This window comes from Oncorhynchus tshawytscha, linkage group LG07 (genome assembly GCF_018296145.1).
Source record: "Oncorhynchus tshawytscha isolate Ot180627B linkage group LG07, Otsh_v2.0, whole genome shotgun sequence".
NCBI lineage: Eukaryota > Metazoa > Chordata > Actinopteri > Salmoniformes > Salmonidae > Oncorhynchus > Oncorhynchus tshawytscha.
Genome location: NC_056435.1, coordinates 36,126,776 through 36,142,104, shown reverse-complemented (window position 1 = coordinate 36,142,104; position 15,329 = coordinate 36,126,776). Strand labels below are relative to the sequence as shown.

Here is a 15,329-nt window from a genome sequence, read left to right as displayed (position 1 = left end):
GCCATGCTATAATATGTACTGCAGTCTGAAATATACACTATCATTTCCACTTCAGCTACTCTGCACTTCCTTTGTTACCTGAGAGCCAGGGATCCCATCCGTGGTTAGCTAAGTCTGTGTTTAAGGCAGTAATGTGGTGTGCAGGCAGGGAAATGGACTGTAATTGTCCAGTGAAAGTTCCCTCCTCTGTAATGAGAGTAATGGTCTCTAACGTCATACTGTCCTGCGCTGTTAGAGAATGGCCCTTCACAGGCAGAGCCCGCTGTGTCTACACACTCAACTGTACAGCTCTGCCAGGCACACACACACACACACACACACACACACACACAAAGGTCCTCTTTACTGTGCCTGTGATCTGGGTGGACTCTGTCTCTCACTGTCAGTGCTGGCGACTGGCTTCTCTCCTGCTGAACATGGACTCTATTTATGATTAAAGCCGTCTGCTTCCTCTCCTCTCATTAACTCACACTATAGTGTATGCACAGGACCCTGACATGAGGAGAGGGAAGTCAACCTAGGAGGTAGAGATAGGCCTGTTAGGGATCAGACTGTTCAGGCCTGTCTTATAGGAGTTTGCACTGTATGACATCTCCAATAGTTTTTTTTATTTATTAAAAAAATGAAAAAAGGATTTAATTAGGCAAGTAGTTCTTATTTACAATGATGGCCTACTCTGGCCAAACCTGGACGATGCTGGGCCAATTGTGCGCCACCTTATGGGACTTCCAATCACGGCCGGATGTGATACTGCCTGAATTCGAACCAGGGACCGTAGTGACGCCTCTTGCACTGAGATGCAGTGCCTTAGACCGCTGCGCCACTCGGGAGCAGCTCTACCCAGCTCCTAACCTTGACTGTCACTGTGTCTGATGGTTTATAACCATGAACCTCATTCATCAGCAACTGGTTTAGATCTGGAGAACCAGGTGACTAGACACTGGCCAGCCAATGACATGAATCGATCAATTAAGAACCAGCTAGAAGAGAACATTGCTGTAGTAGACATGGACTGGTATTGAAGACAGCTGAGTTATTAATTGGTCTGCTGCTGTCATTGACATTTTTGTCCATGTTCCTGAAGGGCTCTATTCCAATGTGTGTGTTCCTGTGTGTGTGCAGTGCGGGTGTGGGCCGGACGGGGACCTACATCGTCATAGACAGCATGCTGCAGCAGATCAAGGACAAAAGCACAGTCAACGTCCTGGGCTTCCTCAAACACATCCGGACCCAGCGCAACTACCTGGTACAAACAGAGGTGGGTCCAGTTTGTGTGTGTGTTAACACCCTTCTATACTCACTATGTGACATTCTGTTCACTTCAGCATCTGTGTGAAAGCAAATGATGTCTTTCTTATCTGTCTTATGCAGCTGTGTTTTAATCTGTCCATCTCCAGGCATGCATCACATAGCCACTGTTGTCCAGGACCAAAGGACCATAGCCATTGTCATCATTTCTTTACAAAGAGCTGTACAGCCACTGTCTGCATGTCTGACTTGGTGTTGCTTCTCTCCATCTTGCTTGGCCTATAGGAGCAGTATATCTTCATTCATGATGTGTTGATTGAGGCCATCATGGGGAAGGAGACAGAGGTGTTGTCCAGCCAGCTGCACAGCTATGTCAACAGTATCCTTACACCTGGGGTGGGCGGCAAGACTCGGCTGGAGAAACAGTTTAAGGTCTGATCAGCTCCTTCTCAGTCTTACTGAACCCTAGATCTTGTTCTCTCTCTGCCTATCATGCTCCTTCTCTCTCAAACAGGTTTTCTCTGAATCTATCTTTTTCGGCCTGCATATATCTCGCTCTCTGTCTCTCTTTCTCTCTCTGTACCCCTCTCTCTCTCTCTCCGTACCTATCGTTTTCTATCGTACTCTCTATGTCTCCCTCTATTCTCTCACTTCCCTCTCCATCGTTCCCTTGTTTTCCCAGCGCAGGGATCTCAGGGTGTCATGTCTGTCCCCTTAAAGATGTCTCTCAGCATCACAAAGTCTTGATTGATCTCTGTCTGGGCCCACTGCTGGAGACGTAAATGTAATTAGAATGGAAATACATTTAGGGGAAGAGTACTTCTCCTCCCCGGGTGCCCTCTTTGACTAATGCTACTCACTGCACTTGTTGCCAGGGCAATGTGAACCCTCCTATCACAGTGGGGGGTCCAGGTTGTCGCCTGGTTTGACGACAGGCTCAGATCGTAATTGGCTCTCATTATTCTCCTCCATGGTGTGATTTGATTCGGCCCAGGGTCAGGAGAGATTGAGCATGCTCTTGCAAAACAATGGCAGCCATTGTGATATTAATGCAATTAGCCTCAAGGCTGGATTTGAAGTTAATCATTTTTTGGAGAAAATATTTATTTGTTTTTTAGATACCAAAAATGTCAAGTCCTATGTTAATTTCTGCTCTCCAAAGAATTAGCAGTGTTTGTAATTGTCATTTGGCAGGAGTGTTAAGATGAAAACACAATTTTTTCCTTCAGCTGAATTTGATCTGAGTAAGAATTTACTAGAATGTTTAGCATTGAAGAAAATTGAAATTGGAATTTCAGTGTACTTGAATTAACTGGAGTTGACCCCAACCCTGACTGTATCATTGTTATCTAACCCCCCTTTTCATCAATCTCTCTATCCCTCTTTCTTGCCCTCTCACCTCTCTTGTTTGCAGTTGGTGACTCAGTGTAACGCCAGGTTTGTGGAGTGCTTCAGTGCTCAGAAGGAGTGCAACAAAGAGAAGAATCGCAACTCTTCGGTGGTACCCTGTAAGTCAAATACTCAACTTGTTTGACTATATGATCCATGCACCACCTGACGGCCATATTCACCTATTGCACTGGCTCCAGGCTAGACTGCTGCTTTCCAGTGTCCTGTTTCTGATTACCCTAGTCTCTATTCATGGTCAGGAAGTCATTCATCTACAGTAATTAGTCACATAACTGATTGTGTATGGTCCGCGCTCGTACTATAGTTATTTTAAGTGAGTATGCTGTGGCTGCTTTTCATAGAAATCACTCACTCGCTTTGTAAACCAATAAGAACATGTTTGCTGCATAGCTCTATGATCACTGTGCCCTGATTGGTTCTCTCTGTGTCTCTATGGCAGCGGAGCGAGCGAGGGTGGGGTTGGCACCTTTGCCCGGTATGAAAGGCACAGATTACATTAACGCATCTTACATAATGGTGAGTACCACCTCCTGTTCCTCCCCTGTCAATCATTCACTGTCCCTCAGGCACACACCTGGCTGGACCAACTGAACAAGGAATATAAATATTTTGATATAAAATCCATTTGTCTCATAGACATTAATTGCTGTCAACTGAGAGGAATGGACTTGTCTTTTGTTGACTTTTTTGAATACTAAATGTAGACTGCTAGCTGTAAGGTGTTTTAAGCAGTGGTAGGCTGCTGCTGTGGCAGGTTTTGCCTGAGGCACACTGGCTTGTTTTCCTCTTAACCACAACACAACCCTTGCTTGAACCCTTGACCTCTGTTGTGACACCACAGGGCTACTACAGGAGCAATGAGTTCATCATTACCCAGCATCCTCTGCCCCACACCACTAAAGACTTCTGGCGGATGATCTGGGACCACAACGCACAGATCATTGTCATGCTGCCGGACAACCAGGGGCTGGTGGGTCTCACACACACGTACGCACACGCACGCACACACACACAAACACAAGCACACAGACTAAAGGTAAAACAGTTCAGATATCAGCCTAATCTTTGGTCTATTAAAAGGCTGCCTTAGCACCCTAAGCGTGGTCTTTTCCAGCCTTAACCCAGTGTTCACACAGGAAGTCACTCATTTTGGGGTGGGAAGCATTGAGATGAGGACTGGAAGTGACAGCAGCTGTATCAGTCACTCCAGTCAGCCATATGTCTCTCTAATAAACTCTCTGTGATTTCACACACTGATTGGGGGCACCTCTGCACTCATATTCCCGCCCCTTTAACAGTTTGTTTAGTTTTGGACTTAATGCTTTGCTCAGAATAAACTCTCAGTGATTCTACTAAACTGAAATGTCTCACTCAACCCATTCGTGTTTTTCTATTTTTGTCTCAACCCCACTTTCCCTCTCCTCCCTTTTCCTTTTCATACTAATCCCCCCTTTTGATTTGGCTGTGTGTCTTTAGGCGGAGGATGAGTTTGTGTACTGGCCGAGTCGAGAGGAGGCCATGAACTGTGAAGCCTTCACTGTCACACTTATCAGCAAAGACAGACTATGCCTTTCTAACGAGGAGCAGATCATCATCCACGACTTCATCCTGGAGGCCACACAGGTACGGTCTGGTGTGTGGGTGTGTGGGTGTTTATGGACCTACCTCTGTGTGTATGACTGTCTTTTCCTCCATGAGTGTGTGTGTGTGTGTGGGAGGGTCTTTGTATGTACACCTACATACACTAACCTATCCCTTCCTCTCTTTCTGTTCCTCTCCCCAGGATGACTATGTGTTGGAGGTGCGTCACTTCCAGTGCCCTAAGTGGCCCAACCCTGACGCTCCCATCAGCAGCACCTTTGAGCTCATCAATGTCATCAAGGAGGAGGCTATGACCAGAGATGGACCCACCATAGTACACGACGAGTGAGTGTGTCACATCCTATTCCTAATGACAGAGAGAACACTCATCTCTGCTTTTAAGCGAACTGAATACTGTATACTGTAAGCTGTTTCAACAGAACATTTTGTTATTCCCACACACACCCACCCACACGTTCACATCTACAGCATACCTGGTAAGCATAGCCATTGAATGACTTCTAATGAGTCCCACCCCCAGGTACACTGATACGCCATCCAATTAGAAATAATGAACGTTGCTTAATATTGACAGACATGAGCGGCGACGAACAACACTCCCAACGACGAGACATGCCGCTTTAGTCATGTTTATTCATTAGGATAATGAAGATTGCTTGTCTCATCGCAGAGAAAAAAGGGACTAATTGAGTATTTCAGTTCTGTAACGTTACTATGGTATCCCCCCCTAAGAGGTTTTGGATAGACGGCTGTAGTAATTATCTGCATATTCATTAGCTGGTTAGACATGGTTGTTAGGCTGTGTATCTCCAGTGCACTTGACAAAGCTGTTAATAAAAGCAGCAACCTTTTCATTGTGAGCGTCCCTCTTTCTCTAAGGGGCTGAACTCCTCTTGTCGTCTCACATGGAATTCATTTGCTGCAGTGTTCCTTAAGTCTCCAGTCTGACGTTCAGTTCCTCTCTGGGCCCTATGCTTCTATGTGAACGTGTGTCTCTGTCCTGTTTAAAGGCTTATGAAGTTAACCCTGTGTGTTCCTCTCCTGTCCCCCAGGTTCGGAGCAGTGTCAGCGGGCATGCTTTGTGCCCTCACCACCCTGTCCCAGCAGCTGGAGAGTGAGAGTGCCGTGGGCGTCTATCAGGTGGCCAAAATGATCAACCTCATGAGGCCTGGAGTATTCACAGATATAGTAAGTAGACTAGTAGCATGGTTATGAAATGGTATTCGATGGGGTTTAGGTCCTGACAAACTATTTCTGTATGGACCTTGCCAGGCATGTCAGTTAAGAACAAATTCGTATTTACAGTAACGGCCTACCCCAGCCAAACCCTCCCCTAACCCGGAGGACGCAGGGCCAATTGTGCACTGCCCTATGGGACTCCCGAGCATGGCCAGTTGTGATACAGCCCGGGATCGAACCAGGGTCTATAGTGACACCTCTGGCACTGAGATGACACTATTGGCACTATGCATTCGGGCAGTTAGCATCCGCCAAACCCAGATTCGTCCTTTGCACTGCCAGATGGTGAAGTGTCATTCATCACTCCAAAGAATGCTTTTCCACTGCTCCAGAGTCCAATGGCGGCGAGCTTTACACCACTCCAGCCGACACTTGGCATTGAGCATGGTGATCTTAGGCTTGTGTGCGGCTTCTCGGCTATGGAACCCAATTCATGAAGCTCCTGATGAACAGTTCTTGTGCTGACATCCACATACTTTTCTATATATAGTGTAGATGCAAATTGGCTACATGATTGCATTTTTTGAGTTTGCACCCTTCCTTACAGCATTTCCCTCTCCCTCCACAGGATCAGTACCAGTACCTTTATAAAGCTATGCTCAGTCTGATCAGCTCCAAGGAGAATGGCTCTGGCTTATGGTCGCTGGACAGAAACGGTACCATGGCCATGTCGGATGAGTCAGACCAGGCAGAGAGCATGGAGTCCCTCGTCTGAAGGACCCCACCCACCAGGCCTGAGTGGCCCCAGGCCCTCGCAGAGAGAGAGGCACTTACTTTGTAAAACTGACTATAAGACAATACTTTGAGGCCTTTTTTTGCCAGACTCTTGGTTAAATGAATAACCTGATTACTTTTTTACACTGATGAAAAAGTTTTTGATATTTATTTTTTGCCATTTTACGTCTTAATGTTATCCTACTGAACGTTTGCAGCTGCATTTTTGAGTTCACAACAACGAAACACACTTCTGTCTTTCTTGTTTGCACTATAATGTCAGTGTTACTGCCTATACTAAGCTGATGGACTCTGTTCTACTACACTTAAGCTCTGATTTCAACATCCCATGGCAAAACCCTCATTGCTCCGTTTGCTCCCTACTGGCTCATATAAGGAAGAGGAGCGAGAGTGACATAACTTCCTGTTCATATCAATAACCCTTTCAACCTGGTGTCACTACAGTAGACCTCTTCTCCTCTCCCCACCTCTCTTCTTCTCTCCTCTGCTCACCCATATGGCTCATGTCACTCATTTGCTGCCAGACTCGACAGTCTGGTTTCAATCACACTTACAGCCAATAGGGTCATTGGTTCTGTTTGTTTGTTCTTCTTTTGTTTGTATCACCTTATCTTCATTATGCATCTTATTAGCAATTCAAACCCATATTTGAATACTGAAGGTGATATTATAACAGCTACTGTGAACCTGTATTGTTTTTTGTATGATTCATATTATGCTTTTGAATATATATATATAGATATATGTACACATATATGAATATCCTTATCATTATAACTTGTGATTTTGTAGATGTCCGATGTCATGACCTGCCTCTGAGTCCCACTTGATCCAACAGTTTACCACTCTTAGTCAATGCCAGTGTTGATTTTCTGCACACTTACACCCCCTTCTGGCTCAGTTGTTTTTTGCTTCTTGCTGCTAATAGTCAACGCAGAGTCATAGAAGTTAGTTAAATTAAGAAATGATGATACCCTTGTGTGAGTGGAAACTTCTTTGAGAAAATGGATACTCGTGATACAGCCGTTTGCCATTCTCTGTGTCCTGCCTGTTGAATTGATTATTTGGGTGAACGTATGTTTATAATGCCCCCGGTCCATCCTGAAGCAGGTATGCTCCCACGTCACACGGCCTTGTGTACATAGTTTCTAATCCTCACCGTTGCTTGACTCTGCTTGTGTGTGGTATGATTGTATGCTATGACCGTCGTATGGTTTTGCTCCAGATTCAGTCAGGTGGGAACTTAGTGGCCTAAGCAAGGACAGTTTTACTGTGGTTCAAGGACAGTTTTACTGGAGTCCTAGAGTGATTCACATGAACTCATTGACCCTGTTTTAGTTGTACTCCCACCACCACCCCTTCATTTCCTGACAGAATCACTTTTTTTTTTAAATACCTCCCTTAGTTATCTGAAGGAAAGAGAGACCACCTGTGATTTGCATTTGAAAGAAAAATGTGAATTAATTAAACAGCACAATGACCATGCTATTAGAATATTTTGTGTTTGATTATCACAACAAAACATAGAGGATACCTATGATTTGTAACTTTTACCAAAGACTTATACTAATTTCCGTCAAGAGAAATAATAGAGAGAGGGAGAGCTTATTTCATTTGTGTCTGATTTCCTTTGTCAGTAATGTGTGGGCTGTTGACTGAGTGAGTGAGGATGTGTGCATTTTCTTCTGCTTCATTTGGCATCTTTTAGTTTACATGCTGGACTTTCTGCACAAATTCGTCATAACTTGTGTTCGTTTATAAATTCCCTTTGCTACAGGGGGAGATCATTGCAATTTTATTATATCTCAGTTCTGACTCAATTAGTGGAATAATAAAGTAGAGAGATGCATTAATTCCTTCTTTTTGTTTACTCGTCATCTTTCATCTCCTTCCAAGGAGGGCTATTGAATTAAGTCATAACTCCAACATTTGGGGTAAACAGCTGACTTTTGTCCCTTTGTCACTGAAGGCATTTTGCATTGTTAAGCACTAGCTGTTTTTCATTCATTCAGTTTTGCTTGTTCCATCACTGAGCTTAGTGTCCACTGTCAGGTGTGTTAATGTGTTGCAAAACACAAACACTAGTGGATCATGAAAACAATGTACATATTTTGTTGCTTCTATTACCAACCATTTTCTGGAAACTTTGTATCTATGGTATATAATCATAGAATTTTATATTTTCATATAAAGCTATTTTTCTTTCTCTCAGTTCAACTCCTTCATTGCATTGCTTTTGTGGTGAAACGTGGAAACCAAGTCTTCGTGCATTGAGTTAGTGGCCGTCATCACATTGCAATACAATTCCACGCCTCCCATTAACTTTTAAGGCAGTGATTGTGATATTATCGTTATTACTTTTTTTTGTTTTCATGTTCATGTTTCTGTTGTCAGAGTGTGCAATAGAATAGATCTAGTAAGTCACTGAATAATTTCATCCCATTGACCATTTTGAACAGGGGGGGGGGTGGCGTTGCTTCCTCTTTTGTAACCTGAAATAAGAAAAGAAAAAGTGAGAAAAAAAACGTTTTTTTTTGTTGATAGCTATTACAAAGCATTCTATTATAGTGTTATTTAATATGTACATTGTATTGCTATACTTAAAATAAAATATGGGTTTTGATGTACTTTGTTGAAATCCTTGTGTGGTCCGTGTTTGCCTTTGTGTACTGGATTTAGCCATTTGTATCATATATTGGGAATCAAGCATTATCATTCCACTATCCTTGTATCACATAATTAGATACAAGCTTTCCATCTAGTGGTAAAGTAGTGAAGACTTTTCCCAGAACAGCCAAGTAGTTTTTGATAAGCCTACACATCCTGATCTCAAGAGCTTACATTCTGTTCACAAGACCTGGCTAAACAGTGAGAGTATGCGTGAGTACTGTAATTATGAAAGCATCAATTATTGGAAAGCACAGTAATTATGAGGATATTTGATTAGCCTCAAATGACATAATAGAAAGTGTAATGGTCATCAAAGCAATAATTACAGGGGTAGGGAGGTAACTGGATTGCTGTCAGATTTACAAAGCAGACAAACAACACTGTTAAAGATTGTTTGGATTTTGTGGTTCATGCTCCCGCATTGATCATTTTAACGAGGTTATGCCACGTTTATTTTAAATGTCATAAACAACTTTTACTAGCTAAATATCCACAACAAAAACATAGCTAGCTCTGAATTAGCTCTACGTGAATGACTAGAGAATGTTGCATTTTCAGATTGGAAGCCTCGCTAGCTAGCTATAACCACAAGGAAGTCATCCATGCCATCCGTGTCGGTCTAAGGAAAAGAGCTGTGCTGCTTCAGCAGATGGAGAGTCGATATGAGCAACAGAAGAGTACGAGGAGGCAGCAGGTGAAGCTGCACATGAGAGAAATGCCCAACCCCTCCAGGTATGGAACAGGTTAATCTACCAGATGCCTCTCAGAAATGTCGCTGGTTGTCTTGAATACACGCTTTCAGTGAATACATTTTATTGTGCATGTTGATAACGCTGGTATAGGCTTCTAAGGCTATGTAAAAGGAATTTGTGAAAGGCATACTTCTATCTCCTACGACAGGACTCTCAGAACAAGACAACTCTCATACCGGGACATCCTCACTTTGGAGGTAAGGGGATCTCTAATAAATAACAACCAATTAAAAATACATACTCTCTCTGCAGACTCCCCTGCCCTCCCTAATTGTCAATGGGAGCCAGTAGTGGTGTGTAAAATCCCTGGGGAAGCCAAGCCAGGAAAAAAAGCCATATTGTGATAATTGCTTTGTTTGTTCTATAACCTGTTAGTTCATATGCCTTGACACCGTGATATACATGTACAGGCAGAAGGCAATAAGACATCACAGTGGCAGAATAAATTCAACCACACCGTTGTTACATGACCTACAGCATGGTCAAGCACGACGTATGTTTGCTGTTGTTGAACGCTGTTCAACGACGAAACCTGAACTAAAGACCTCATTTTAAAAGCGAACAGTGTTTTATTTTTTTATTTTACTTTTATTTTTTGTTTAGAATCCTGCGGCTCTGTTGGCCTAAATTGCTGTGAGCGCTGCTATATGTCCCAGAATCCTGCCAGATGCCGTATAGGGGGAGAGACGTGAAAGCCCAGCTAGCCTAGCTGGCTCGGCAGTCTCAAATGGAGTTGGAGGTTCCAGACTTTGAAACGTCGCAGGAAGCTCTGGGCTGGGAACCGTCACCAGAAGCTCTGAACTGGGGAGACGCACTGGAGGCCTGATGCGTGGGACCGGCACAGGTGGCACCGAACTGGTGACACACACCTCAGAGTGAGTGTGGGGAGCAGACACAGGACGCACCTGACTGGGAAGACGCACTGGAGGCCTAGTGCGTGGAGCCGGTACAGGTGGCGCCAGACTGGTGACACGCACTTCAGGGCGAGTGCGGGGAGCAGGCACAGGACGTACCAGCCTGGGGAGGCGCACTGTATGCCTGGTGCGTGGAGTTGGCACAGGACGTACTGGGCTGTGGAGGCGCACTGGAGACCTGATGCGTATAGCCAGCATCAATGGTACCGGTTCGATGACACACTTCGCACAGTGAGTACGAGGAGTTGGCACAGGACGTACTGGGCTGTGAAGGCCGACTGAAGACTTGGTGCGTAGAGCTGGCACAGATGGTGCCGGGCTGAGAAGTCGCTTTTCAACGCGCCTGCGCTGCAGCATACTCCTTTCCACAACCTCTCTCCGGTATCTCTCATTACCTTCTTCTATCAACACCAACACAGGCTCTGGCTGACTCCCCGGTTCCGCAGATCACCCCCACACCCCCACCCCACACACACACACATACACAAAAAATTGGGCCTTCTTTTGGGCTTTCTCTGTGGCCGCGAACCCCGGCGTCTTCGCTGTCCTCCCTTCTCTCCTTACGTCTCCCGCCAAGGGAGGCGATCCTGTCCTGCCAGGATTTCCTCCCAAGTGCAGGATCCCTTCCCATCCAGAATCTCCTCCCAAGTCCATGTTACCCTCTCCTCTTGGGCACGCTGCTTGGTCCTGTTGTGGTGGGATATTCTGTCACGATCGTTGGAAGCATACTCGGACCAACGTGCAGCGTGATCTAGGTTCCACATCTTTATTAAGAAAGAAGTGAACCACATAACAAAACAATAAAGACTAAATGAAACGTGACGACAATGGAGTGCTAACGTACAACTACACATAAACAATATCCCACAAATACAAGTGGAAAAAAGCTACCTAAATATGATCCCCAATTAGAGACAACGATTACCAGCTGCCTCTAATTGGGAATCATACAAAATCACCAACATAGAAAACAAAACTAGAACCCCACATAGAAATAATCCTCTAAACTAACCCCCCAGTCATGCACTGACCTACTCCACCATAGAAAATAAGAACTCTCTATGGTCAGAACGTGACAACAAACAGCACAGGAATTAAATCATCAACATGTATTGATCTTTACTAATGCTGCAGATATTTGCTTTAAAGCAGTATCCAAATCCATAGGATGTAGTGATCGCGCTCCGCGCTGAGGTCTGTACAACGCTGGTCCGACCAATCTGATTCCACACTCCAAAACTGCTTCCATCACGTGGACTGGGATATGTTTCGTATTGCGTCAGACAACAACATTGACGAATACGCTGATTCGGTGAGCGAGTTCATTAGAACGTGCGTTGAAGATGACGTTCCCATAGCAACGATTAAAACATTCCCAAACCAGAAACCGTGGATTGATGGCAGCATTCGCGTGAAACTGAAAGCCCGAACCACTGCTTTTAATCAGGGCAAGGTGACTGGAAACATGACGGAATACAAACAGTGTAACTATTCCCTCCGCAAGGCAATCAAACAACCTAAGCGTCAGTATAGAGACAAAGTAGAATCTCAATTCAACGGCTCAGACACAAGAGGTATGTGGCAGGGTCTACAGTGAATCACGGATTACCAGCCCAGTCACGGACCAGGATGTCTTGCTCCCAGGCAGACTAAATAACTTTTTTGCCTGCTTTGAGGACAATACAGTGCCACTGACACGGCCCGCAACTAAAACATGCGGACTCTCCTTCACTGCAGCCGACGTGAGGAAAACATTTAAACGTGTCAACCCTCGCAAGGCTGCAGGCCCAGACGGCATCCCCAGCCGCGCCCTCAGAGCATGCGCAGACCAGCTGGCTGGTGTGTTTACGGACATATTCAATCAATCCCTATCCCAGTCTGTTGTTCCCACATGCTTCAAGAGGGCCGCCATTGTTCCTGTTCCCAAGAAAGCTAAGGTAACTGAGCTAAACTACTACCGCCCCGTAGCACTCACTTCCGTCATCATGAAGTGCTTTGAGAGACTAGTCAAGGACCATATCACCTCCACCGTACCTGACACCCTAGACCCACTCCAATTTGCTTACCGCCCAAATAGGTCCACAGACGATGCAATCTCAACCACACTGCACACTGCCCTAACCCATCTGGACAAGAGGAATACCTATGAGAATGCTGTTCATCGACTACAGCTCGGCATTTAACACCATAGTGCCCTCCAAGCTCGTCATCAAGCTCGAGACCCTGGGTCTCGACCCCGCCCTGTGCAACTGGGTACTGGACTTCCTGACGGGCCGCCCCCAGGTGGTGAGGGTAGGCAACAACATTTCCACCCCGCTGATCCTCAACACTGGGGCCCCACAAGGGTGCGTTCTGAGCCCTCTCCTGTACTCCCTGTTCACCCACGACTGCGTGGCCACACACGCCTCCAACTCAATCATCAAGTTTGCTTACGACACAACAGTGGTAGGCTTGATTACCAACAACGACGAGACGGCCTACAGGGAGGAGGTGAGGGCCCTCGGAGTGTGGTGTCAGGAAAATAACCTCACACTCAACGTCAACAAAACTAAGGAGATGAATGTGGACTTCAGGAAACAGCAGAGGGAACACCTCCCTATCCACATCGATGGAACAGTAGTGGAGAGGGTAGTAAGTTTTAAGTTCCTCGGCGTACACATCACAGACAAACTGAATTGGTCCACCCACACAGACAGCATCGTGAAGAAGGCGCAGCAGCGCCTCTTCAACCTCAGGAGGCTGAAGAAATTCGGCTTGTCACCTAAAGCACTCACAAACTTCTACAGATGCACAATCGAGAGCATCCTGTCGGGCTGTATCACCGCCTGGTACGGCAACTGCTCCGCCCACAACCGTAAGGCTCTCCAGAGGGTAGTGAGGTCTGCACAACGCATCACCGGGGGCAAACTACCTGCCCTCCAGGACACCTACACCACCCGATGTCACAGGAAGGCCATAAAGATCATCAAGGACAACAACCACCCGAGCCACTGCCTGTTCACCCCACTATCATCCAGAAGGCGAGGTCAGTACAGGTGCATCAAAGCTGGGACCGAGAGATTGAAAAACAGCTTCTATCTCAAGGCCATCAGACTGTTAAACAGCCACCACTAACATTGAGTGGCTGCTGCCAACACACTGACTCAACTCCAGCCACTTTAATAATGGGAATTGATGGGAAATGATGTAAAATATATCACTAGCCACTTTAAACAATGCTACATAATATAATGTTACATACCCTACATTATTCATCTCATATGTATATGTATATACTGTACTCTATATCATCTACTGCATCTTTATGTAATACATGTATCACTAGCCACCTTAACTATGCCACTTTGTTTACATACTCATCTCATATGTATATACTGCACTCAATACCATCTACTGTATCTTGCCTATGCCGCTCTGTACCATCACTCATTCATATATCTTTATGTACATATTCTTTATCCCCTTACACTTGTGTCTATACGGTAGTAGTTTTGGAATTGTTAGCTCGATTACTTGTTGGTTATTACTGCATTGTCGGAACTAGAAGCACAAGCATTTCGCTACACTCGCATTAACATCTGCTAACCATGTGTATGTGACAAATAAAATTTGATTTGATAAATAAAATTTGATTTGATTTGATTTGATTTGATCACAATATAATAGCCATATCTAGGAAAGCCAAAGTTCCAATGGCTGGGCATAAAATAGTGTATAAGAGGTCATATAATAAGTTTTGTAGTGATTCATATGTTGATGATGTAAATAATATTTGCTGGTCTGTGGTGTGTACTGAGGAGCAACCAGACGCTGCACTTGATGCATTTATGAAACTACTTATTCCAGTAACTAATAAGCACGCACCCATTAAGAAAATGACTGTAAAAACGGTTAAATCCCCTTGGATTGATGAGGAATTGAAAAATTGTATGGTTAAGCGGGATGAGGCAAAAGGTATGGCAATTATGTCTGGCAGCCCAACTGATTGGCAAATGTACTGCAAATTAAGAAATCTTGTGACTAAACTAAATAAAAATAAAAATAAACTACACTATGAAACAAAGATAAATTATATAAAGAATGATGCTTTAGGGCAGCTTAAATGAAATTTTGGGGAAAAAAGAAAACTCGGCTCCTTCATTCATTGAATCAGATTTCATTAATTGAATCAGAACATTCATCACAAAGCCCACTGATATTGCCTACTACTTTAATGACTTTTTCATTGGCAAGATAAAAAAAACTTTGGGATGAAATGCCAGCAACAAACGCTGATACTGCACATCCAAGTATACCGGACCAAATTATGAAAGACAAGTGCTGTACTTATGAATTCTGTAAAGTCAGTGTGGAAGAGGTGAATTCTTTTATTTTTTTGTCCATCAACAATGACAACTATGTAGATGGAAAATTACTGAGGATAATAGCAGATGTTATTGCCACTCCTATTTACCACATCTTCAATTTAAGCCTACTAGAATGTGTGTGCCCTCAAGCTTGGATGGAAGCTAAAGTCATTCCGCTACCCAAGAATAGTAAAGCCCCCTTTACTGGCTCAAATAGCCAACCAATCAGACTGTTACCAACCCTTAGTAAACTTCTGGAAAAAATTGTGTTTGACCAGATACAATGCTATTTCACAGTAAACAAATTGACAACAGAATTTCAGTTTATAGGGAAGGACACTCAACAAGCACAGCACTTACACAAATGACTAATGATTGGCTGAGAGAAATTGATGATAAAATTATTGTGGGGG

General features: G+C 44.4%; 1 protein-coding gene across 1 annotated transcript in view; it reads left to right on the top strand.

Annotated features, from left to right (window-relative positions):
• Positions 1-8,861, top strand: part of ptprga (protein tyrosine phosphatase receptor type Ga) — a 277,028-nt gene extending 268,167 nt beyond the window's left edge. The window contains exons 21-29 of the mRNA XM_024427029.2: positions 1,123-1,258; positions 1,534-1,680; positions 2,663-2,756; positions 3,098-3,174; positions 3,500-3,628; positions 4,135-4,281; positions 4,442-4,584; positions 5,313-5,448; positions 6,068-8,861. Of these exons, the coding sequence (XP_024282797.1) occupies positions 1,123-1,258; positions 1,534-1,680; positions 2,663-2,756; positions 3,098-3,174; positions 3,500-3,628; positions 4,135-4,281; positions 4,442-4,584; positions 5,313-5,448; positions 6,068-6,214 (1,156 nt within the window). The 3' untranslated portion in view covers positions 6,215-8,861. The remainder of the gene's footprint in view (positions 1-1,122; positions 1,259-1,533; positions 1,681-2,662; positions 2,757-3,097; positions 3,175-3,499; positions 3,629-4,134; positions 4,282-4,441; positions 4,585-5,312; positions 5,449-6,067) is intronic.
• The last annotated feature ends 6,468 nt before the right edge of the window (positions 8,862-15,329 follow it).